The sequence below is a fragment of the Somniosus microcephalus genome, chromosome 6 (genome assembly GCF_052327205.1).
Source record: "Somniosus microcephalus isolate GS21.2 chromosome 6, FLI_Smic_1.0, whole genome shotgun sequence".
NCBI lineage: Eukaryota > Metazoa > Chordata > Chondrichthyes > Squaliformes > Somniosidae > Somniosus > Somniosus microcephalus.
This window is the reverse complement of record NC_140992.1, coordinates 3636212-3662419: the sequence shown is the minus strand read 5'-3', so window position 1 is coordinate 3662419 and position 26208 is coordinate 3636212. Positions and strand designations below refer to the sequence as shown.

The 26208-nt window shown below is 52.3% G+C and overlaps 1 protein-coding gene across 1 annotated transcript in view; it reads left to right on the top strand.

Annotated features, from left to right (window-relative positions):
* LOC147115372 (prolyl 3-hydroxylase 2-like) overlaps positions 1-26208 on the top strand; it is a 271320-nt gene that overhangs the window by 230823 nt on the left and 14289 nt on the right. The window contains 7 exon segments of the mRNA XM_085989637.1: positions 2735-2787; positions 5176-5273; positions 7833-7960; positions 8055-8150; positions 9212-9362; positions 16031-16148; positions 18160-18235. Of these exon segments, the coding sequence (XP_085845763.1) occupies positions 2735-2787; positions 5176-5273; positions 7833-7960; positions 8055-8150; positions 9212-9362; positions 16031-16148; positions 18160-18235 (720 nt within the window).

Below are 26208 nucleotides of genomic sequence, written 5' to 3'. Positions count from 1 at the left end.
ATAACCAGCCCCAGGACAGTGACAGGGTAACACAAAGAATTCGACCCAACACAATCGTCGCTAAGCAAAAGGAAAAATATCTGTCATATTGGGCAGAAACAACAAAAACCCAACGCAAACTCAATTGCTACTTGGCCCTAAACAGACAATACAACATGGCTGATTACCTGACCATGGTAAATGATAGCAAACTGAGAAAAACTTTGACAATGTACAGACTTAGTGAACATAACCTGGCGATCGAAAAAGGTAGACACAGGCAGACCCGGCTACCAAGAGAGGACAGGATATGCTCTCACTGCAGTCAGGGAGTGGTGGAGACAGAGATGCACTTCCTCACAGCTTATAGAAAATATCAGGGCATAAGGGAGAATTTCTACCCAAAATTCACAAAAATATGCCCGGATTTCAGAAATTTGAATGACGACCAAAAACTCCCATACCTACTAGGGGAAGAGAGAAATTGTGTAACACTAGCGGCACACTATGTTACAGCTTGCCATAAACAGAGGGACAACCACTAAATATAAGAAAAGAGTATATATAAATTATATGAAAGTATATTTATACACTCAGGGATATATCTGTTTATACACTGTATGGATAGATCTGTATTTTTGTGAACAAACATGAATGTTTTTCGATGCTTTGGCAACATAAGATGTAACTTGTCATCATGCCAATAAAGCGATTTGAATTGAATTGAATTGAAATTGAGAGAGCTTTACTCTGTATCTAACCCCGTGCTATACCTGTCCTGGGACTGTTTGATGGGACAGTGTTGAGGGAGCTTTACTCTGCATCTAACCCGTGCTGTCCCTGCCCCGGGAGTGTTTGATGGGACAGTGTAGAGGGAGCTTTACTCTGTATCTAACTCGTGCTGTACCTGCCCTGGGAGTGTTTGATGGGACAGTGTAGAGGGAGCTTTACTCTGTATCTAACCCGTGCTGCACCTGTCCTGGGAGCGTTTGATGGGACAGTGTAGAGGGAGCTTTACTCTGTACCTAACCCGTGCTGTACCTGCCCTGGGAGTGTTTGATGGCACAGTGTAGAGGGAGCTTTACTCTGTATCTAACCTGTGCTGTACCTGCCCTGGGAGTGTCTGATGGGACAGTGTAGAGGGAGCTTTACTCTGTATCTAACCCTTGTTGTACCTGCCCTGGGAGTGTCTGATGGGACAGTGTAGAGGGAGCTTTACTCTGTATCTAACCCGTGCTGTACCTGCCCTGGGAGTGTTTGATGGGGATAGTGTAGAGGGAGCTTTACTCTGCATCTAACCCGTGCTGTACCTGCATTGGGAGTGTTTGATGGGACAGTGTAGAGGGGGCTTTACTCTCTCTCTAACCCGTGCTGTGCCTGCCCTGGGAGTGTTTGATGGGACAGTGTCGAGGGAGCTTTACTCTGTATCTAACCCGTGCTGTACCTGCCCTGGGAGTGTTTGATGGGGACAGTGTAGAGGGAGCTTTACTCTGTATCTAACCCATGCTGTACCTGTCCTGGGAGTGTTTGATGGGACAGTGTAGAGGGAGCTTTACTCTGTATCTAACCCGTGCTGTACCTGCCCTGGGAGTGTTTGATGGGGACAGTTTAGAGGGAGGTTTACTCTGTATCTAACCCGTGCTGTACCTGCACTGGGAGTGTTTGATGGGACAGTGTAGAGGGAGCTTTACTCTGTATCTAACCCGTGCTGTACCTGCCCTGGGAGTGTTTGATGGGACAGTGTGGAGGGAGCTTTACTCTGTATCTAACCCGTGCTGTACCTGCCCTGGGAGTGTTTGATGGGACAGTGTAGAGGGAGCTTTACTCTGTATCTAACCCGTGCTGTACGTGCCCTGGGACTGTTTGATGGGACAGTGTAGAGGGAGCTTTACTCTGTATCTAACCCGTGCTGTACCTGCCCTGGGAGTGTTTGATGGGACAGTGTAGAGGGAGCTTTACTCTGTATCTAACCCGTGCTGTACCTGCCCTGGGAGTGTTTGATGGGACAGTGTAGAGGGAGCTTTACTCTGTATCTAACCCGTGCTGTACCTGCCCTGGGAGTGTTTGATGGGACAGTGTAGAGGGAGCTTTACTCTGTATCTAACCCGTGCTGTACCTGCCCTGGGAGTGTTTGATGGGACAGTGTAGAGGGAGCTTTACTCTGTATCTAACCCGTGCTGTACCTGCCCTGGGAGTGTTTGATGGGACAGTGTAGAGGGAGCTTTACTCTGTATCTAACCCGTGCTGTACCTGCCCTGGGAGTGTTTGATGGGGACAGTGTAGAGGGAGCTTTACTCTGTATCTAACCCGTGCTGTACCTGCCCTGGGAGTGTTTGATGGGGACAGTGTAGAGGGAGCTTTACTCTGTATCTAACCCGTGCTGTACCTGCCCTGGGAGTGTTTGATGGGGACAGTGTAGAGGGAGCTTTACTCTGTATCTAACCCGTGCTGTACCTGCCCTGGGAGTGTTTGATGGGGACAGTGTAGAGGGAGGTTTACTCTCTCTCTAACCCGTGCTGTACCTGCCCTGGGAGGGTTAGATTACTGAAATGGAATGTGTTCTATTCTCAGCTCACCCTGATGAGCAGATGAATAGAGTTCACTTGTTGTTTTTCAACACCATACCAGTGCAGGTGAGTTGTACCTTTGAAGGTGCAACAATGATGGGTTGGTTAACTGATTCTTCGTTAAGTGTACTACCTGACTTGGTCCATATTCAGTATTTTGACGGTCGGTTTCTGGCCTGTGTTCACAGATTAACTGGACTGTCTCTGGAGTGAAGCTTGACGATCAGAGTATTGCTGGCAGGTAGGACGCCTCTGAATATTCCACCATAATCGTTTTATAAAGTTTACTTGGGGAGGTTTAAATCTCCCGCAATCACAGAATGCAACTTGGAGCTTTTAAAAGAGGGCACCTGAATTAACTTGCTGATTTCGGAGAGACTTGCGAGGTTTCGCTGTTTGCTGCTCGTTCCTGCTCTCCCCTATCCCCATCTTCTAAAATCTGCACAGCTTTGAAAAGCCCATGGGCAGTTGATCAATACGAGGTTGCCTTTATATTTTTTTATTCGTTCCTGGGATGTGGGCGTCGCTGGCAAGGCCGGCATTTATTGCCCATCCCTAGTTGCCCTTGAGAAGGTGGTGGTGAGCCGCCTTCTTGAACCGCTGCAGTCCGTGTGGTGAAGGTGCTCCCACAGTGCTGTTAGGGAGGGAGTTCCAGGATTCTGACCCAGTGACGATGAAGGATCGGCCGATATATTTCCAAGTCAGGATGGTGTGTGACTTGGAGGGGAACTTGGAGGTGGTGGTGTTCCCATGCGCCTGCTGCCCTTGTCCTTCTAGGTGGAAGAGGTCACGGGATTGGGAGGTGCTGCCGAAGAAGCCTTGGCGAGTTGCTGCAGTGCATCTTGTAGATGGTACACACTGCAGCCACGGTACGCCGATGGTGGAGGGAGTGAATGTTTAAGGTGGTGGATGGGGTGCCAATCAAGCGGGCTGCTTTGTCCTGGATGGTGTCGAGCTTCTTGAGTGTTGTCGGAGCAGCACTCATCCAGGCAAGTGGAGAGTATTCCATCACACTCCTTGTGCCTTGTAGATGGTGGAAAGGCTTTGGGGAGTCAGGAGGTGAGACACTCGCCGCAGAATACCCAGCCTCTGACCTGCTCTTGTAGCCACAGTATTTACGTGGCTGGTCCAGTTAAGTTTCTGGTCAGTGGTGACCCCCAAGCTATTGATGGTGGGGGATTCGGCGACGTTAATGTCGTTGAATGTCAAGGGGCGGTGGTTAGACTCTCGCTTGTTGGAGATAGTCATAGCCTGGCACTTCTGTGGCACGAATATTACCTGCCACTTATCAGCCCAAGCCTGAATGTTGACCAGGTCTTGCTGCATGCGGGCATGGACTGCTTCATTATCTGACGAATTGCGAATTGAACTGAACACTGTGCAGTCATCAGTGAACATCCCCACTTCTGACCTTATGATGGAGCAGCAGAAGATAGTTGGGCCTAGGACACTGCCTTGAGGAACTCCTGCAGTGATGTACTGAGCTGAGATGATTGACCTCCAACAACCACAACCATCTTTCTTTGGGCTAGGTATGACTCCAGCCAGTGGAGAGTTTTCCGAGTGGTCCTGGTGGAACCCAAACTGAGCATCAGTGAGCAGGTTATTGGTGAGTAAGTGCCGCTTGATAGCACTGTCGACGACATCTTCCATCACTTTGCTGATGATTGAGAGTAGACTGATGGGGCGGTAATTGGCCAGGTTGGATTTGTCCTGCTTTTTGTGGACAGGACATACCTGGGCAGTTTTCCACACTGTCGGATAGATGCCAATGTTGTAGCTGTACTGGAGCAGCTTTGCTGTATCCAGTGCGCTCAGCTGTTTCTTGATATCACGTGGAGTGAATCGAATTGGCTGAAGACTGGCTTCTGTGATGGTGGGGACCTCATGAGGAGGCCGATATGGATCATCCACTCGGCACTTCTGGCTGAAGATGGTTGCAAACGCTTCAGCCTTGTGTTTATATACAAGGATGGCAACAACTGGAGCTACAAGAGGGCTTTCCTTCTCACCGACACCCGTGCTCGCTGACCGACCTTGTCCGGCAACGCCTCGATTTTAAAATTCTCATCCTTGTTTTCAAATCCCTCCATGGCCTCGCCCCTCCCTATCTCTCTAACCTCCTAAACCCACCCCCCCCACCCCCGAGATCTCTGTGCTCCTCCAATTCTGGCCTCTTGAGCATCCCTCGATTTCCATCGCTCCACTTTTGGCAGCCGTGCCTTCAGCTGCCTGGGCCCCCGAGCTTTGGAATTCCCTCCCCAAACCTCTCCGCCTCTCTCTCCTCCTTTAAGACGCTCCTTAAAACCGACCTCTTCAATCAAGCTTTTGTTCACCTGTCCTAATTTCTCCTTACGTGTCTCAGTGGCAGCGTTTGTTTGATTATCGCTCCTGTGAAGAACCTCGGGACATTTTTACCACGTTAAAGGCACTGTATAAATGCAAGTTGTTGTTGTTGTCGACGGGAAGTTGTCCGTGTCTCCAGCAGATCATGTCTCCCTGAGTGGTAGCTGTGATCCTGGGGACGGTGCAATTCTCCACCGTACGAGGTGGTGGGTTAGACGGTATTGCACTGAGCTCCTGCTCAACCATTGTGATTAGATGCCTAATCTGTGCCTCGTGCTCACAGGCGCGCGGCAGGCGAGGATGAACCTTTGAAGGAGCCAGAGATGCCCGTGACTCAGAGGAAAAGGATAGAGAAGAAGGTTGAGCGTGAGCTACAAGAAGGTAGGAGGATTTCTTCAGTGACCAATTGGCCTTCGATGGGGGAGAAGGCTTAAGAAACTTTTGCATCTCCTGACAGCAGAATCCCCTTTAACAAACGTGGCTTTTTTTCATTGACAGTTTTTAGGGACAGAAAAAGGAAGTTCTGTCCCTCTTTCACAGATCAACCCCCACCGACCCACCTTCTCCCCAATCCCCCAACCCCACCTACCCACCTTCTCCCCAATCCCCCAACCCCACCTTCTCCCCAATCCCCCAACCCCACCTACCCACCTTCTCCCCAATCCCCCAACCCCACCTTCCCACCTTCTCCCCAATCCCTCAACCCCACCTTCTCTCCAATCCATCAACCTCACCTACCTACCTTCTCCCCAATCCATCAACCCCACCTACCCACCTTCTCCCCAATCCATCAACCCCACCTACCCACCTTCTCCCCAATCCATCAACCCCACCTACCCACCTTCTCCCCAATCCATCAACCCCACCTACCCACCTTCTCCCCAATCCATCAACCCCACCTACTCACCTTCTCCCCAATCCCCCAACCCCACCTTCTCCCCAATCCCCCAACCCCACCTTCTCTCCAATCCATCAACCTCACCTACCTACCTTCTCCCCAATCCATCAACCCCACCTTCCCACCTTCTCCCCAATCCCTCAACCCCACCTTCTCTCCAATCCATCAACCTCACCTACCTACCTTCTCCCCAATCCATCAACCCCACCTACCCACCTTCTCCCCAATCCATCAACCCCACCTACCCACCTTCTCCCCAATCCATCAACCCCACCTACCCACCTTCTCCCCAATCCATCAACCCCACCTACCCACCTTCTCCCCAATCCCCCAACCCCACCTTCTCCCCAATCCCCCAACCCCACCTACCCACCTTCTCCCCAATCCCCCAACCCCACCTTCCCACCTTCTCCCCAATCCCCCAACCCCACCTACCCACCTTCTCCCCAATCCCCCAACCCCACCTACCCACCTTCTCCCCAATCCCTCAACCCCACCTACCCACCTTCTCCCCAATCCCCCAACCCCACCTTCTCTCCAATCCATCAACCTCACCTACCTACCTTCTCTCCAATCCCCCAACCCCACCTACCCACCTTCTCCCCAATCCCTCAACCCCACCTTCTCCCCAATCCATCAACCTCACCTACCCACCTTCTCCCCAATCCATCAACCCCACCTACCCACCTTCTTCCCAAACTCTCAACCCCACCTACCCACCTTCTCCCCAATCCCTCAACCCCACCTACCCACCTTCTCCCCAATCCCTCAACCCCACCTACCCACCTTCTCCCCAATCCCTCAACCCCACCTACCCACCTTCTCCCCAATCCCTCAACCCCACCTACCCACCTTCTCCCCAATCCCGCAACCCCACCTACCCACCTTCCCCCAATCCCTCAACCCCACCTTCTCTCCAATCCATCAACCTCACCTACCTACCTTCTCTCCAATCCCTCAACCTCACCTACCTACCTTCTCCCCAATCCCCCAACCCCACCTACCCACCTTCTCCCCAATCCATCAACCTCACCTACCCACCTTCTCCCCATAACCCTCAACCCCACCTTCTCCCCATAACCCTCAACCCCCCCTACCCACCTTCTCCCCAATCCCTCAACCCCACCTACCCACCTTCTCCCCATAACCCTCAACCCCACCTTCTCACCTTCTCCCCATAACCCTCAACCCCACCTACCCACCTTCTCCCCAATCCCCCAACCCCACCTACCCACCTTCTCCTCAATCCATCAACCTCACCTACCCACCTTCTCCCCAATCCCTCAACCCCACCTACCCACCTTCTCCCCAATCCCTCAACCCCACCTACCCACCTTCTCCCCAATCCCTCAACCCCACCTACCCACCTTCTCCCCAATCCCCCAACCCCACCTACCCACCTTCTCCTCAATCCATCAACCTCACCTACCCACCTTCTCCCCAATCCCTCAACCCCACCTACCCACCTTCTCCCCAATCCCTCAACCCCACCTACCCACCTTCTCCCCAATCCCACCTACCCACCTTCTCCCCATAACCCTCAATCCCGCCTACCCACCTTCTCCCCAATCCCCCAACCCCACCTACCCACCTTCTCCCCATATCCCTCAACCCCACCTACCCACCTTCTCCCCATATCCCCCAATCCCACCTACCCACCTTCTCCCCATATCCCCCAACCCCACCCACCCACCTTCTCCACATATTCCCCAATCCCACTTACCCACCTTCTCCCCATATCCCCCAATCCCACCTACCCACCTTCTCTCCAATCCCCCAACCCCACCTACCCACCTTCTCCTCATATCCCTCAAACTCACCTACCAACCTTCTCCCCATATCTCCCAACCCCACCTACCCACCTTCTCCCCAAATCCCCCAACTCCACCTTCTCACCTTATCCCTCAGCACCAAGTGAGGTAAGTGCCATTGGGCTCCCCAGGGTGAGGTATGCAAGGGTTGTGCTGATTGGCCGTTCAGCGGTTGGGTGCAGTTTTGTGCCTGAGCCCTGCTCTCACTGTGAACTCTGCCTCTCCCGGCAGGTGGGCCCTTGCTCTTTGACCACGTGAAACTTGTGCTGGACTCCCAGCTACTCAACGGCAGCCAGCGAGTGCTCCTCGACGATGTCATCACACCACAGGAGTGCCGGGAGCTGTACCAAGTGGCCAATGTAAGTGCCGAGGGTGTTTGGCTGTCGATTCCCATGGGTCCTTGCCATTTGGAGCCTTTCTTTACTCCTAACCGTGTATCTCCTGTTTTCACAGACCATCGCGATGGCGGGCGACGGCTACAGAGGGAAGATGTCACCGCACACGCCTAACGAGCGCTTTGAAGGAGCGACCGTATACAAGGCCCTGACGGTGAGCAAATATTGTGGACAGCCCAGAGTTAGGCTTCTTCAGCAGCACCTCCCAAACCCGCGACCTCCACCAGCTAGAAGGACATGGGCAGAAGGTGCATGGGAACACCACCACCCCCAAGTCACACACCTTCCCGACTTGGAAATATATCAGCTGTTCCTTCATCATCGCTGGGTCAAAATCCTGGAACTCCCTCCCTAACAGCACTGTGGGAGTACCTTCACCACACGGACTGCAGCTGTTCAAGAAGACGGCTCACCACCACCTTCTCGAGTGGCAATTAGGGATGGGCAATAAATGCCGGCCTTGCCAGCGATGCCCAGATCCAGAGAACAATTTATGAAAAAGTTCAGAGACTTTCCGCTAACTGTAAAATACCTGACCTTAGCCACTTCCCTGGGAAGGAGCAAAGGTTGGACGATTCCAGAACCTGAGCTGGAAGGGCTGAAGAAGCCATAGCCCTGGAGTACCCGCATGCACTTTTCATTGGGAAATATTCTGGTTTGCCCACACTTTTGGCTGGCGATCAGCGGCTGAATTACACAACAGAAAAACAACAATTGAATTTTCTTTCCCCGTTTCCTCCGTTCCTCTCCCAGAGACGTTGACCCCACGGCCATCGGTTGCCGTTCGGCACCTCATCCAAGTGGTCACTTTTAGCGTGCGAGCCCGGACGGTGAGTGTCGGCCGTGCGGGGAGGCGTATCGCAGCCTGCACTCTATCCTGTCCTCACCCGGGCACTTTCCAGCAGAGGTCACGGGTTGCCGATTAGCAGCAGTAAGGCCGGCTGGTTTTCTGTCTTCCCTCCATAATCGAGGCCAGTTGTTGTCCCTACTGCGATCCGTTAACTCAGCCTAACCCAGGGTTATTGCTCGGAACGTGAAGTGCAATTATCCTTCGAGGGAAGCGGGGAAGCTGAGTCGGATATTTTTGCCCTGCGCATGTTTAAGATACAAGTTGGGCAAGACGGTCTAATTGTGCAAGTCAATGGTCTTCTCCTACTCTGATACTAAGTGAGCCCTGGCTCTCCTAACCCTGATGATTCCACTCCTCCCTTTCAGTATGGCTACGAAGGTCGGATCTCGTTGCACGGGGCCAGGTTATTCTACGACGCCAGTGAGAAGGCTCGGAAGATCATTCAATCCTACTTCATGTTGAACTCCACTCTGTACTTCTCGTACACCCACCTGGTGTGTCGGACGGCCATCGAAGGTGAGGCTTCTTTCTGCAGTGTGTGAATGGTGTGGACAAGTGTGCAAAGAGTGAGCAGGGAACATTGAGACAAAGTAATGGTGTAAGATAAAGCTTGGGTGCAGTGGGACCCTTGGGTGGTCGAATCGTGATTGTGCAGAATAGGCCGATGATCGTCTGAGTGAGCGGAAGTGAGGGATTTTTCCCCGTACTCCTTAAGGGGAGATTTAATAAAGATGTTCAAAATTGAGGGGTTTTGATAGAGTAGAGAGGGAAAAACTGTTTCCACTGGCAGGAGGGTCAATAACCAGAGGACACAGAGTAAAGATAATTGGCAAAAGAACCAGAGGGGAGATGAGGAAACATTGTTTTCACGCAGTGAGTTGTTGTGATCTGGAACGCGCTGCCTGAAAGGGCGGTGGAGGCAGATTCAATAGTAACTTTCAAAAGGGAATTGGATAAATACTTGTAAAGGTAAAATTTGCCGGGCTATGGGGAAAGAGCAGGGGGGAGTGGGACTAATTGGAGAGCTCGTTCAAAGAGCCGGCACAGGCACGATGGGCTGAATGGCCTCCTTCTGTGCTGTGTCATGCTCTGATTCACCGGGCAATTGCTCTCCACAGTGTTGGGCGCAGGTCCCCGATATCTGCCTCACACTCAAAGCACCTAGATGCCCTCATGTGGCCGGCAGCAGCGAGAATGCTGGGAGCTGTCCCGGGAACAATTGCCGGTGCTCATCGGGCAAACAGCGGCCCTTTACTGGCTGCTGCTCCCACCTGCCCCGGGACTCCTCCCGGCGTGTGAGGAGCGTCAGAGAACGCTGCCAGTGAGCTGTGAAGTTGTGGTCAGCGTCACGCTGGGCCTGTAATTGGCCTCTTGGTGTCAGTACGTGTTATCACACCGCACCTCAGGAAAGATATAGCGCCCTGGAGGGGGCCAGCACAGATTCACCAGAATTATATCAGGGCTTAAAGAGTTAAATTATGAGGACATGTTGCATAAATTTGGTTTGTATGCACTTGAGTTTAGAAGATTAATGGGCGATGTAGAATCATAGCATGATACAGCTAGAAGGAGGCCATTCGGCCCATCGTGTCTGTGCCGGCACTTTGCTAGAGCTCTCCGATTAGTCCCACTCCCCCGCTCTTTCCCCAGAGCCCTGTAAATGTTTTTCCCTTCAAGTATTTATCCAATTCCCTTTTGAAAGTTATTATTGAATCTGCTTCCACCGCCCTTTCAGGCAGCGCATTCCAGATCACAACAACTCGTTGTGTAAAAAAATGTTTCCTCATCTCCCCTCTGGTTCTTTTGCCAATTATCTTAAATCTGGTTCGTCTGGTTACCAACCCTTAGAAATAGAATCATAGAATGGTTACAGCACAGAAGGAGGCCATTCGGCCCGTCGAGCCCGTGCCGGCTCTCTGCAAGAACACTTCAGCCAGTCCCACTCCCCGCCCTTTCCCCGTAGCCCTGCAAATTATTTTTCCTTCAGGTACTTCTCCAATTCCCTTTTGAAAGCTGTGATTGATTCTGCCTCCACCACCCTTTCAGGCCGTGCATTCCAGATCCTAACCACTCGCTGAGTAAAAAGGTTTTTCCTCATGTCGCCTTTGGTTCTTTTGCCGATCACCTTAAATCTGTGTCCTCTGGTTCTTGACCCTTCTGCCAATGGGAACAGTTTCTCTCTCTCTACTCCGTCCCCCCTCAGCCTTCTCTGCTCTAAGGAAAACAACCCCAGCCTGTCCAGTCTCTCTTCATAGCTGAAGCGCTCCAGCCCAGGTAACATCCTGGTGAATCTCCTCTGCACCCTCTCCAATGCAATCACATCCTTCCTATAGTGTGGCAACCAGAACTGCACACAGTATTCCAGCTGTGGCCTGACCAGTGTTTTGTACAGCTCCATCATAACCTCCCTGCTCTTATATTCTATGCCTCGGCTAATGAAAGCAGGTATCCCATATGCCTTTTTAACCACCTTATCTACCTGTCCTGCTGCCTTCAGGGATCTATGTACATGCACACCAAGGTCCCTCTGATCCTCTGTCCTTCCTAGGGTCCTACCATTCATTGTCACAGAATCACAGAAACCCCACAGTGCAGATAGAAGCCATTTCGGCCCATCGAGCCTGCACCGACACATATCCCACCCGATCCCCATAACCCCTACACCAACACATATCCCACCCTATCCCCGTAATCCCACGTATTTAATCCCCCTAACACTAAGGGTCAATTTATCATAGCCAGTCAACCTAACCTGCACATCTTTGGACTGTGGGAGGAAACCGGAGCACCCGGAGGAAACCCACGCAAACACGGGGAGAATATGCAAACTCCACACAGACAGTCGCCCGAGGCAGGATTCGAACCCGGGTCCCTGGCGCTGTGAGGCAACAGTGCTAACCACTATGCCACCGTGCTGCCCATTGTGTATTCCCTTGCCTTGTTAATCCTCCCAAAATGCATCACCTCACACTTTTCAGGGTTAAATTCCATTTGCCACTGTTCTGCCCATCTGACCAACCCGTCTATATCGTCCTGTAGCCTGAGGCTTCCCTCCTCGCTATTTACCACTCCACCAATTTTCGTGTCATCTGCGAACTTACTGATCATACCTCCTACATTCATATCTAAATCATTAATCTACACAACAGACAACAAAGGACCCAGCACCGATCCCTGCGGTACACCACTGGATACAGGCTTCCAGTCACAAAAACAACCTTCGACCATAAGAACATAAGAAATAGGAGCAGGAGTAGGCCAATCGGCCCCTCGAGCCTGCTCCGCCATTCAATAAGACCATGGCTGATCTGATCCTAACCGCCAATCCACTATCACAGAACCATCTCCTGAATCTAACAGAATTAGACACACGAAATAGGAGCAGGATCAGGCTACACGGCCCCTGGGCCCGTTCCGCTACCCACAGGGCCATGACCGATCCGAACCTAGACTCATGTCCAAATTCCTGCCCGCTCCCCGTAACCCTTAATTCCCTTTACTTCTAGGAAACTGTCTATTTCTGTTTTAAATTTATGTAATGATGTAGCTTCTACAGCTTTTTGGGGCAGCATATTCCATGGACCTACCACCCTCTGAGTGAAGTAGTTCCTCCTCATCTCAGTTTTGAAAGAGCAGCCCCTTATTCTAAGACTATGCCCCCAGTTCTAGTTTCACCCATCATCGGGAACATCTTCCCTGCATCCACCCGATCCAACCCCTTCACAATCTTATATGTTTCAATAAGATCGCCTCTCATTCTTCTGAACTCCAATGAGTAGAGTCCCAATCTACTCAACCTCTCCTCATATGTCCATCCCCTCATCCCCGGGATTAACCGAGTGAACCTTCCTTGTACTGACTCGAGAGCAAGTATGTCCTTTCTTGAATATATTTAATGAATTGGCCTCCACCGCCCTCTGTGGCAGAGAATTCCAGAGGTTCACCACTCTCTGGGTGAAGAAATTCCTCCTCATTTCAGTCCTAAATGGCTTACCCCTTATCCTTAGACTATGACGCCTGGTTCTGGACTCCCCGGCCATCAGAAACATCCTTCCTGCATCTAGTCTGTCCAGGCCTGACAGAATTTTATAGGTTTCATTGAGATCCCCTCTCAATCTTCTAAACTCCAGTGAGTATAAGCCCAATCGACACAATCTCTCCTCATACGTCATTCCTGCCATCCCAGGTATCAGCCTGGTGAATCTTTGCTGCACTCCCTCCATGGCAAGAACGTCCTTCCTCAGGTAAGGTGACCAAAGCTGCACACAATACTCAAGGTGTGGTCTCACCAAGGCCCTGTACAACTGCAGCAAGACATCCTTGTTCTTGTACTCGAACCCTCTCGCTACGAAGGCCAACATACCATTTGCCTTCTTAACCGCCTGCTGCACCTGCATGCTTACCTTCAGCGACTGGTGTACAGGACACCCAGGTCTCATTGCAGTTCCCCTTCTCCCAATCTATTACCGTTCAGATAATAATCTGCCTTCCTGTTTTTGCCACCAAAGTGGATAACCTCGCATTTATCCACATTATACTGCATCTGCCATACATCTGCCCAATCACCCAACCTGTCCAAATCATACTGGAGTTTCTCGGCATCCTCCTCACAGCACACACGCCCACCCAGCTTTGTGTTGTCTGCAAACTTGGAAATATTACATCTAGTTCCCTCGTCTCAATCATTAATATATATTGTGAATAGCTGCGGTCCTAGGACCGATCCCTGCGGTACCCCACTAGTCACTGCCTGCCACTCGGAAAAAGACCCGTTTATTCCAACTCTTTGCTTTCTGTCTGCCAACCAGTTCTCTATCCAAGTCAATACCTTGCCCCCAATCCCATGTGCCTTAACTTTACACGCTAATCTCTTATGCGGGACCTTATCGAAAGCCTTCTGAAAGTCCAAATACACCACATCCACTGGTTCTCCCTTATCTATTCTACCAGTTACATCCTCAAAAAATTCCAGTAGATTAGTCAAGCACAATTTACCTTTTGTAAATCCATGTTGACTTTGTCCGATCCTGTCACTGTTTTCCAAGTGCTCTGCTATTACATCTTTGTCAGGCTCACCGGTCTGTAATTCCCCGTTTTCTCTCTACCACCTTTTTTGAATAGTGGGGTAACATTAACTACCCTCCAATCCATGGGAACTGTTCCAGAGTCTATAGAATTTTGGAAGATGACCAGCAATGCATCTACTATTTCTATGGCCACTTCCTTAAGTACCCTAGGATGTACATTATCAGGTCCTGGGAATTTATCGACCTTCAATCCCGTCAATTTCCCTAACACCATTTCCCTACAAATACTGATTTCATTCAGTTCCTCCCTCTCATTAGACCCTATGTTCCCTGACATCTCCGGGAGGTTATTTGTGTCCTCCTTTGTGAAGACAGAACCAAAGTATGTATTTAACATGATCTCCCCCTGACAAAGCCATGCTGACTATCCTTGATTAATCCTTGCCTCTCCAAGTGGAGACTAATTCTGTCCCTCAGAATTTTTTCCAATAATTTCCCTACCACTGATGTTAGGCTCACTGGCCTGTAATTCCCTGGTTTATCCCTACTACCCTTCTTGAATAATGGTACTACGTTAGCTGTCCTCCAGTCCTCTGGCATCGGCCCATTCTACACAATCTCTCCTCATAGGACAACCCTCTTATCCCAGGGATCAATCCAGTGAACCTTCGTTGCACCGCCTCTAAGGCAAGTATATCCTTCTTTAAATAAGGAGGCCAAAACTGTGCACAGTACTCCAGGTGAACACCTCTATCAAATCTCCTCTTAACCTTCTCTGCTCCAAGGAGAACAATCCCAGCTTCTCCAGTCTCTCCACATCACTGAAGTCCCTCATCCCTGGATGCATTCTAGTAAATCTCCTCCACACCCTCTCCAAGGCCTTGACATCCTTCCTAAAGTGCGGTGCCCAGAATTGGCCACAATACTCCAGCTGGGGCCTAAGCAGTTTTTTTAACCGCTAATTGAGGTGTTTAAGATGATGAAAGGCTCTGATACGGTAGATAGAGAGAAACTGTTTCCTCTAGTGGGGGATTCTAGAATGAGGGGTACTGGAAATCTGTAACTCTCTCCCCCAAACGGCTGTGGATGCTGGGGGGGTCATCGAGTTTGCTAGATTTTTTGGGGGTAAGGGTATCGAGGGATATGGAGCAAAGACGGGTCAGTGGAGTTGAGGTACAGATCAGCCGTGGTCTGACTGAATGGCGGAGCTGCTCGAGGGGCTGAATGGCCTCCTCCTGTTCCTATGTTTCAGCCGTTTTTTTAGTTCCCTTACCTAAAGTCGACTTCTACAGAGAGCTGAGGTGGAAGTTAATGGAGTGAGTGGGGAAAGGGTCGCTAAACATGGCGGTGAAGTTGGGGCTAAGAGTGTGGTGCCTGCTCGAAGCCAGTGCTGTGAGGTTCGCACCTCACCCACCTAATTTAGGCGAGTTATTGAATGTTAATGTACGTTAGCGGTTAGCGCATTGCATGGAGGAGGAGGCCGGGAAATCCAAAGTCTCCATGGGTGGTCCAACCAGGAAAAGAGCAGCAAAATGGAAGAGGGGCACCGGGGGAGAGGGTCGGGGGAGAGGGGGAGCAGGTGGGAGGGGAAGGAGAAGAGGCACCGGGGGGAGGGGAAGTGGAGGGGGGAGTGGGGGGAGAGGAGACACCTGGGCGAGGGGAGGTGGAGGGGGGCACCGGGGCGGGGGAGGGGGGCACTGGGGCAGGGGAGGGGGGGGGGGAGAGGGGGAGCAGGTGGGAGGAGAAGGAGAGGAGGCACCGGGGGGAGGGGAGGTGGAGGGGGGCACCGGGGGAGAGGGGGAGCAGGTGAGAGGGGAAGGAGAGGGGGCACCAGGGGGAGGGGAGGTGGAGGGGGGCACCAGGGGAGGCGAGGGGCGGGGAGAGGAGACACCCGGGGCGGGTGATTGGCCAAGCAGCAATATTCCTGTGTGACATTTGGGTCACTCAATAAACCCACCGGGAAAATACTACAAATGCTCCGAATGAATTTGGAGTTTTTAATTCCGGTTTAAGTAAGCTGAAGGACGTTAGTTGTCGGTTCAGGAGAGGCTGGGAGTTGGGTTGGAGCTGCCCGCGGTCCAGAGAGGTGCAATGAGCAGATGTTGGGCTTCTGTCTGTGGGATGTGGGATGGACTGACGTCTCCAATATATTTCCAGGTCAGCAAGACAATCGCAATGATCTGAGTCACCCAATTCACGCCGATAACTGCCTGCTCGACCCAGACGCTAATGAGTGTTGGAAGGAACCACCGGCCTACACTTACAGGGACTACAGGTAATGGGAGGTCCCACTGGCCGTGTGTGGACAGGTACAGGTAATGGGAGGTCCCACTGGCCGTGTGTGGACAGGTACAGGTAATGGGAGGTCCCACTGGCCGTGTGTGGACAGGGGTTACAGGTAATGGGAGGTCCCACTGGCCGTGTGTGGACAGGTACAGGTAATGGGAGGTCCCACTGGCCGTGTGTGGACAGGGGTTACAGGTAATGGGAGGTCCCACTGGCCGTGTGTGGACAGGTACAGGTAATGGGAGTTCCACTGGCCGTGTGTGTGTGGACAGGTACAGGTAATGGGAGGTCCCACTGGCCGTGTGTGGACAGGGGTTACAGGTAATGGGAGGTCCCACTGGCCGTGTGTGGACAGGTACAGGTAATGGGAGTCCCACTGGCCGTGTGTGGACAGGTACAGGTAATGGGAGGTCCCACTGGCCGTGTGTGGACAGGGGTTACAGGTAATGGGAGGTCCTACTGGCCGTGTGTGGACAGAGGTAACAGGTAATGGGAGTTCCCACTGGCTGTGTGTGGACAGGGGCTACAGGAACGGTGGCCAACTCTGTTTGGAGCGATTCCTGGAGGATTGACCCCGTGATGTCTGTAGATGTTATTACCTTCACTGTGTAAAGGTGAGGTCCCCCGTAGTTGAGTATCTTCACGTGTGGGCTTGGTGGTTGGGGCAATTCTCACATCGCACATCGTCCGAAACCAACATTTGTAAACCACTCACTGGTTCAGGCTCAATAAAGGAGAGTTTTCACAGAATGAAAGAAATTACAACTCGGAAGATCCACGCTCTTCCTCTCCCACCCCCACCACCCACACCCACCCCCCCCACTCGAGTGATACTGTCTCCCCCCAGTGATACTGTCTCCCCCCCGTGATACTGTCTCCCCCCCAGTGATACTGTCTCCCCCCCAGTGATACTGTCTCCCCCCCAGTGATACTGTCTCCCCCCCAGTGATACTGTCTCCCCCCCAGTGATACTGTCTCCCCCCGGTGATACTGTCTCCCCCCGGTGATACTGTCTCCCCCCCGGTGATACTGTCTCCCCCCGGTGATACTGTCTCCCCCCCGTGATACTGTCTCCCCCCCGTGATACTGTCTCCCCCCCGTGATACTGTCTCCCCCCAGTGATACTGTCTCCCCCCAGTGATACTGTCTCCCCCAGTGATACTGTCTCCCCCCCAGTGATACTGTCTCCCCCCCAGTGATACTGTCTCCCCCCCAGTGATACTGTCTCCCCCCAGTGATACTGTCTCCCCCCCAGTGATACTGTCTCCCCCCCGTGATACTGTCTCCCCCCAGTGATACTGTCTCCCCCCAGTGATACTGTCTCCCCCCAGTGATACTGTCTCCCCCCCAGTGATACTGTCTCCCCCCAGTGATACTATCTCCCCCCTGTGATACTGTCTCCCCCCAGTGATACTGTCTCCCCCCAGTGATACTGTCTCCCCCCAGTGATACTGTCTCCCCCCAGTGATACTGTCTCCCCCCAGTGATACTGCCTCCCCCCAGTGATACTGTCTCCCCCCAGTGATACTGCCTCCCCCCAGTGATACTGTCTCCCCCCAGTGATACTGTCTCCCCCCCAGTGATACTGTCTCCCCCAGTGATACTGCCTCCCCCCAGTGATACTGTCTCCCCCAGTGATACTGTCTCCCCCCCAGTGATACTGTCTCCCCCCAGTGATACTGTCTCCCCCCAGTGATACTATCTCCCCCCCAGTGATACTATCTCCCCCCCAGTGATACTATCTCCCCCCCAGTGATACTGTCTCCCCCCAGTGATACTGTCTCCCCCCAGTGATACTGTCTCCCCCCCAGTGATACTGTCTCCCCCCAGTAATACTGTCTCCCCCCCCCAGTAATACTGTCTCCCCCCCCAGTGATACTGTCTCCCCCCCAGTAATACTGTCTCCCCCCCCAGTGATACTATCTCCCCCCAGTAATACTGTCTCCCCCCCCCAGTGATACTGTCTCCCCCCAGTGATACTATTTCTGTTGCTCCCCCAGTGCCATCTTGTACCTGAATGGAGATTTTGAAGGAGGGGAATTTATCTTCACTGAGCTCGATGCAAAGACTGTCACGGTGAGTATGAAGCATTTGGCCATCTTTACCGCACAGTATTTACTGTTAATTTCCCACCCCGATCACCAAGAGGTAGAGAGCTCCTCGAAGTGTCAGCCTAGAAGTCTCTGGAGTGAGACTTGAACCCACAACCTTCTGACTCGGAGCCATGGCTGACACAGGGGAAGTCCACTAAATGTCTTCAACGTGTTTTCTCCTCCACCTGCACTTACATTTCTCAACTTCATATCATGTTGCCGAAGTCGATGAGTCCCCACAGTCTGAAGATGGGATTGTGGCGAAGATCACTCGGAGTGTGTAACTGCGGAGAGTGCACAGCTCCTGAGGAGAGCGGAATCCTGGTGATGCTCTCCTTGCCCGACTGAACCTTTGGTGTCAGCCTTTACTCCGTGCGTCACACTCTCCACAAGGTCGTGGGTTCGAGTCACCACTGCAGAGATTTCAGCACACAATTCTAGGCTGACACTCCAGTGAAGTACTGAGGGAGCACTGCACTGTCGGAGGGTCAGTACTGAGGGAGCACTGCACTGTCGGAGGGTCAGTACTGAGGGAGCACTGCACTGTCGGAGGGTCAGTACTGAGGGAGTTCAGCACTGTCGGAGGGTCAGTACTGAGGGAGTTCAGCACTGTCGGAGGGTCAGTACTGAGGGAGTGCTGCACTGTCGGAGGGGCAGTACTGAGGGAGTTCAGCACTGTCGGAGGGTCAGTACTGAGGGAGCACTGCACTGTCGGAGGGGCAGTACTGAGGGAGTTCAGCACTGTCGGAGGGGCAGTACTGAGGGAGCACTGCACTGTCGGAGGGTCAGTACTGAGGGAGCGTTGCACTGTCGGAGGGGCAGTACTGAGGGAGCACTGCACTGTCGGAGGGGCAGTACTGAGGGAGCGTTGCACTGTCGGAGGGGCAGTACTGAGGGAGCGTTGCACTGTCGGAGGGGCAGTACTGAGGGAGTTCAGCACTGTCGGAGGGGCAGTACTGAGGGAGTTCAGCACTGTCGGAGGGTCAGTACTGAGGGAGTTCAGCACTGTCGGAGGGGCAGTACTGAGGGAGTTCAGCACTGTCGGAGGGTCAGTACTGAGGGAGTTCAGCACTGTCGGAGGGGCAGTACTGAGGGAGCACTGCACTGTCGGAGGGTCAGTACTGAGGGAGCACTGCACTGTCGGAGGGTCAGTACTGAGGGAGTTCAGCACTGTCGGAGGGGCAGTACTGAGGGAGCACTGCACTGTCGGAGGGTCAGTACTGAGGGAGTTCAGCACTGTCGGAGGGGCAGTACTGAGGGAGCACTGCACTGTCGGAGGGTCAGTACTGAGGGAGTTCAGCACTGTCGGAGGGGCAGTACTGAGGGAGCGCCGCACTGTCGGAGGGGCAGTACTGAGGGAGTGCTGCAATGTCGGAGGGGCAGCACTGAAGGAGTGCTGCACTGTCGGAGGGGCACTGCACACGGTGATGACGTCAGCGCTGGAGGCGCAGCGCCGCGGAGTGCTAATGGTTACCGCCGCCGCTAACCTCCCGCTGAATTTGGCGGGAGGCGTTAGCGGCGCCGCGCCCAGGCACTCATTGCTTTGTGCCCCGTTAGGAGAGGGCGCTAATGGGAGGCGCAAAACTACCAAATTTTTCCCGCAGTCTTTCTTTCTTCAGCTATGTGGAATGTAAAGCACCTTCACAGTATGAAGATCATGGCACCAGAGGTGGGTGAGATTGCTTTTTGCCTCCCTCAGCAGTCTGTGGGAGATTGGGATCACACTGTGCAGCGATTACTGTCAGAGCCCAGCACGTCACGATGCTGGTATGGTGCCAGCCAGCTGGCCAAGAAATCCTTGTTTTCGGCAATCCCTTTGTTTAAAGGGTCACGTTAGTCCCGATCTCCTCGAGGTGTTCCCTCTCCCTGAACCACATGACCGTTTGAGATGGCAGGCGGCTAACCTGATATCAGGCTCCCCCACCCCTGGTATGAGTCTGTGTGGGGAGGGGGTGCGGTGGTGGGGGGATGGGGAGGGGGAGAGGGGGGAGGGGAGGGGGGAGGGGGGTGGGAGGGGGGAGAGGTTGGGGGAGGGGGTGGGGAGGGGGGGGACGGGGGTGGGGGAGGGGTGGGGGAGGGGAGGGGGAGGGGGAGGGGGGGTGGGAGGGGGAGGGGGGTGGTGGGGGCAGGGGGAGGGGGAGGGGGGGACGGGGGAGGGGGTGGTGGTGGTGGGGCAGGGGGAGGGGAGGAGGGGGGGAGCTTCTCCCACCATTTTTATTTTATTTTATTTATTTTCCCTTCACTGTTGTGACTGGAATGGAGGTTTCCGTTGAATGACCTCATCACATATCCAGTGACTCAACCTGCATCAGAAAGCTTTACTTGCCCTATTCTGAGGGGGGTTGACAGGGTAGATGCTGAGAGGTTTACCTCTATTTGCGCAGCTTATTCATCCACCTTTTTACGAATGCTCCTCGCATTAAGACACAAAGCCTTCAGGCTTGTTTTTTTAACGCTCTTAGACCCATTAGAATTATTATTTACTGTGGCCATGTTTGATTTAAACCGTTGATTTCTCTGACTGCCACTTTTGTTTTTCTCCTTCCTATCTTTTGCTTTTATCCTTGTTTCCCTTTCCTCTGTCCCCCTGCTCAGGTTCCCAACCCCCTGCCATTTTAGTTTAAACCCTCCCCCACAGCACTAGCAAACACTCCCCCTAGGACATCTGTCCCGGCCCTGCCCAGGTGCAAACCGTCCGGTTTGAACTGGTCCCACCTCCCCCAGAACCAGTTCCAATGTCCCAGGAATTTGAATCCCTCCCCCTGGCACCATTCCTCTAGCCAGGTATTCATCTGAAATATCCTTCTATTTCTACTCTGACTAGCACGTGGCACTGGTAGCAATCCTGAGATTACTACCTTTGAGGTCCTATTTTTTAATTTACCTCCTAACTCCCTATATTCAGCTTTTAGGACCTCATCCCGCTTTTTACCTATATCGTTGGTGCCTATATGCACCACGACAACTGGCTGTTCACACTCCCCTTCCAAGATGTTCTGCAGCCGCTCTGAGACATCCTTGACCCTTGCACCAGGGAGGCAGCACACCATCCTGGAGTCTCGTTTGCGGCCGCAGAAACGCCTATCTATTCCCCTTACAATAGAATCCCCTATTACTATAGCTCTACCCCTCTTTTTCCTCCCGTCCTGTGCAGCAGAGCCACCCCTGGTGCCAGGAAGTTGGCTGCTGCTGCCTTCCCCGGGTAAGCCATCCCCCCCATCAGTATCCAAAGCGGTATATCTGTTTGAGAGGGGGATGGCCACAGGGGACCCCTGGCACTACCTGCCTGCGCCTACTACTCTGCCTGTTGGTCACCCGTTCCCTTTCTGCCTGTGCCACCTTTACCTGCGGTGTGACCAACTGATTAAACGTGCTATTCACGACGTCCTCAGCATCGCGAATGGTCCAGTATGTATCCAAATCGCTGCTCCAGCACCGCAATGCGGTCTGCCAGTAGCTGCAACTGGACACACTTCCTGCACACATGGTTGTCAGGGACACAGGAAGTGTCCCTGAGTTCCCACATAGCGCAGGAGGAGCATACCACGGGGCCGGGCTCTCCTGTCATGACTTACCCTTTAATTAATTGCAATTAAATTAAATCAAATCAATCCCACCAATTACACTACAGATAAATGGTATATTTAAGGGCCCTGGTTTACAAACAGTCCCCGCTACGCCACAGAGACTTTAGAAACTATAAACCACAGAGTTAAAGTTTAAAAAAGAGAGAAATACTCACCAACCAATCACTTACCTGCTTTCTGGTGACGTCACACTTCGATTACTTTTTACTTCTCTCCTTCCCTCTGAGTTAAGAGACTGGAGATTGGTAAACCTACCTGGTCTCTGCCGCTCTTTTAAACCTCGCCACCACTGCTCTGAGATTCCTGCCGCACTGAGGCCTACCTGGTCTCTTGAAGCATTTTATAAAGCTGCCGCGCCGCGATTCCCGCTGCCTCTCGTGGTGTGGGGGGGGGTGGGGGAGTGTGAGGGTGGGGAGAGTGTGAGGGTGGGGAGGGTGTGAGGGTGGGGGGAGTGTGAGGGTGGGGGGAGTGTGAGGGTGGGGGGAGTGTGAGGGTGGGGGGGGTGTGAGGGGGGTCCAAAATGGCCTACCCCTTATCCTTAGACTGTGACCCCTGGTTCTGGACTCCCTGACCATCGGGAACATCCTTCCTGCATCTAGTCTGTCCAGTCCTGTCGGAATTTTATAAGTTTCAATGAGATCCCCTCTCATTCTTCTAAACTCCAGCGAGTATAAGCCCAATCGACCCAATCTCTCCTCATACGTCATTACTGCCATCCCAGGGTGTCAGGGTTGTGGGGGTGAGGGTGAGGGTGGGGGGAGTTGTGAGGGGTGGGGGTGAGGGTGAGGGGTGGGTTAGTCTTTGTTTGGACTGGTTTTGATTGAGTGCTCCAGAGGAAGCTGAGGTTCAATATCTGTTGAACCCAAATCCAAGTGATCGCAGATTCCTTTGTCATACTGACCTCCCCCCCACCCCCACCCCTATACTGATCTTCCACACACACACCCTCTCTCCGCCCTCTTCCCTGCCTCTCACTGTGTGAAATCCATCGCCTACTCCAAACCAGTCCCTCCCAGGACCTCCAAACTATGGGACTGCAGAGCTGGAGAACTGGAGAATTGCAAATGTTGCACCATTGTTCAGAAAAGGGTGTAAAGATAAACCCAGCAACAACAGGCCAGTCAGTTTAACCTCGATAGTGGAGAAGCTTTTAGAAACAGTAATCAGGGACAAAATTAACAGCCACTTGGACAAGTGTGGATTAATTAAGGAAAGCCAGCACGGATTTGTTAAAGGCAAATGGTGTTTAACCAACTTGATTGAGTTTTTTGATGAGGTAACAGCGAGGGTTGATGAGGGCAATGTGGTTGACGTGGTGTACATCGATTTCCAAAAGGCGTTTGACAAAGTGCCACATAATAGGCTTACCAGCAAAGTTGAAGCCCATGGAATAAAAGGGTCAGTGGCAGCATGGATACGGAATTGGCTAAGTGACAGGAAACAGCGAGTAGTGGTGAACGGTTGTTTTTTGGACTGGAGGAAGGTATACAGTGGTGTTCCCCAGGGTCATAGAATCATAACAGCACAGAAGGAGGCCATTCGGCCCATTGAGTCCGTGCCGGCTCTCTGTAGAGCAATCCAGTCAGTCCCATTCCCCCGCTCTATCCCCAGAGCCCTGCAAGTTTATTTCCCTCAAGCGCCTATCCAGTCTCCCCTTGAAAACACTGAGGGCTAAAAATTCGGTGGCGCCGAGCTTGCCTGGGTGCCGGAATTTGCGCTCCGGGCGGAACCGCTTGCGCCCTCCCGATATTCAGTTTCAGCGCCCCAAACGGAAGCGGGGCCGCTACTCGAGGCTCCCCGCGTCCCGCTTGGGGCGCTCAAACTGAATATCGCAGTGCCACATGCTGCGGCACGGCGCGCTGCGGTACTGCAGGCCTTCCTCCCCTTCTTAAGGGGGAGGGGCCTGCACCAGCGCGATCACCGATCGCGAGTGCCGGCAAAAGAGCCCGGCACCGAGGAGAAATGCCGGGCTCTCGGGAAACAGCCGGCACTGCCCGGGGTGGGGGGGGGATCAGGAGGCCGGGGAGGGCGGTGCGAGGAGGTGCTGGCAGGCGGCCACCGAAAAAAATGGCCGCCCCGCACCTCCCCCTTAAGTAGCGCCACTACCGCCACAGTTAGGCCCCTCTGTACCGGTCGCGAATTGCGACCGGCGCTACAGTGGGGGGTGCGACCCAATATTGCGCTCGGGGCGGTAGCGGGGCGCTGCGCACACCGATGACATCATCGGTGGCGGCGCAGCGCTACAGGCTAACGCCGCCATTAGCGCCCCGCTAAATATCGCGGGAGGCGTGGCCAGTGGCGCTAAAGCCACTGAGTGCCCTCTTTAGGCGCTAACTGGTGGTGCAGCCCAGCGAATTTCTAGGCCGAGTGTTTCCGCTTCCACCACTTCCGTCGGCAGCGAGTTCCAGATCGTCACCACTCGCTGCGTAAAAAAGTTTTCCTCACATCCCCCCTGTATCTCTTGCCCAAAACCTTAAATCTGTGTCCCCTAGTCCTTGTACCATCAACTAGTGGGAACAGCCTTTCCCCGTCTAGCCTATCCAAACCCATCATAATCTTGTACACCTCTATCAAATCACCCCTCAACCTCCTTTGCTCTAATGAAAACAAATCCAGCTTCTCCAACCTGTCCTTGTAGCTAAGATCTCCCATCCCCGGAACCATTCTGGTAAATCTCCTCTGCACCCTCTCAAGGGCCTTCACATCCTACCTAAAGTGTGGTGACCAGAACTGGACGCAATACTCCAGTTGTGGCCTAACCAGTGCTTTATCTACTTCTCTAACTTCTGTACTCAATACCTCTATTTATGAAGCCCAAGATCCCATATGCTTTGCTAACAGGGGTTGGTTCTAGGACCACTGCTTTTCTTGATGTACATTAATGGTTTGGACTTGGGTGTACAGGGCATAATTTCAAAATTTGCAAATGAAACAAAACTTGGAAGTATAGTGAACAGTGAGGAGGATATTGACAGACTTCAAGAGGACATAGACAGGCTGGTGAAATGGGCGGACACGTGGCAGATGAAATTTAACACAGAAAAGTGCGAAGTGATGCATTTTGGTAGAAAGAATGAGGAGAGGAAATATAAACTAAAGGGTACAATCCTAAAGGGGGTGCATGAACAGAGAGACCTGGGGGTATATGTGCACAAATCACTGACGGTGGCAGGGCAGGTTGAGAAAGCGGTTAAAAAATGCATACGGGATCCTGGGCTTCATGAATAGAGGCAGAGAGTACAAAAGCAAGGAAGTTATGATGAACCTTTATAAAACACTGGTTCGGCCCCAACTAGAGTATTGTGTCCAATTCTGGGCACCGCACTTTAGGAAGGACGTGAAGGCCTTAGAGAGGGTGCAGAAAAGATTTACAAGAATGATTCCAGGGATGAGGGACTTCAGTTACGTGGATAGACTAGAGAAGCTGGGGTTGTTCGCCTTAGAGCAGAAAAGGTTGAGAGGAGATTTAATAGAGGTGTTCAAAATCATGAGGGGTCTGGACAGAGTAGATAGAGAGAAACTGTTCCCATTGGCAGAAGGGTCAAGAACCAGAGGACACAGATTTAAGGTGATTGGCAGAATTTTTTTTTTACACAGCGAGTGGTTATGATCTGGAATGCACTGCCTGAAAGGGTGGTGGAGGCAGACTCAATTACAGCTTTCAAAAGGGAGTTGGATAAGTACCTGAAGGAAAAAAATTTGCAGGTCTGCAGGGAAAGGGTGGATAGTGGGACTCGCTGAAGTGCTCTTGCAGGGAGCCTTCTTCCATGCCGTAACTATAGTAATCTGGGATGTTATGATTAAGGTTATCCACCAGGTGGTGCTGTAGCCAATGCTGCTGCTAAGGTCAGAGGTTTGCTTCCTGTCAAGGTCAGAGGTTTGCTTCCTGTCAAGGTCAGCAAAAGGTGAAATGCCAGGATGCAGGCATGATGTTTGTTACTCTGTTTGTTAATAAAGTACTCGTGCTAATTCTACGATATCGCCTCTTCGAGTCCTTGTCTCACTACATGGATTTATCACATTTGGCGACGAGGTAACTAAAAGGACCCTGATTAAAGAAGAGAAGTCTGCCAGGATGTTTAAACAACAAAATTACGAGCTACGGTTAGCTACCAGTTGGAAGAGAGCATGGCTGCCATGGTAGGAACGGTTTCCGCCTTTGATATTCAAGCACAAACCTGGGAAGAATACTGTGAAGTGTTGGGTTATTTTTTCGAAGTAAATGAAATAAATGATGCCGGAAAAAGGAAAGCCATTCTGCTTAGTTCAGTGGGAAGCCAGACCTACAGTTTGATGAGGAATCCGCTCAGTCCTGAAAAGCCTGGAGACAAATCATTTGTTGAATTAAAAGAACATTTCAACCCTAAGC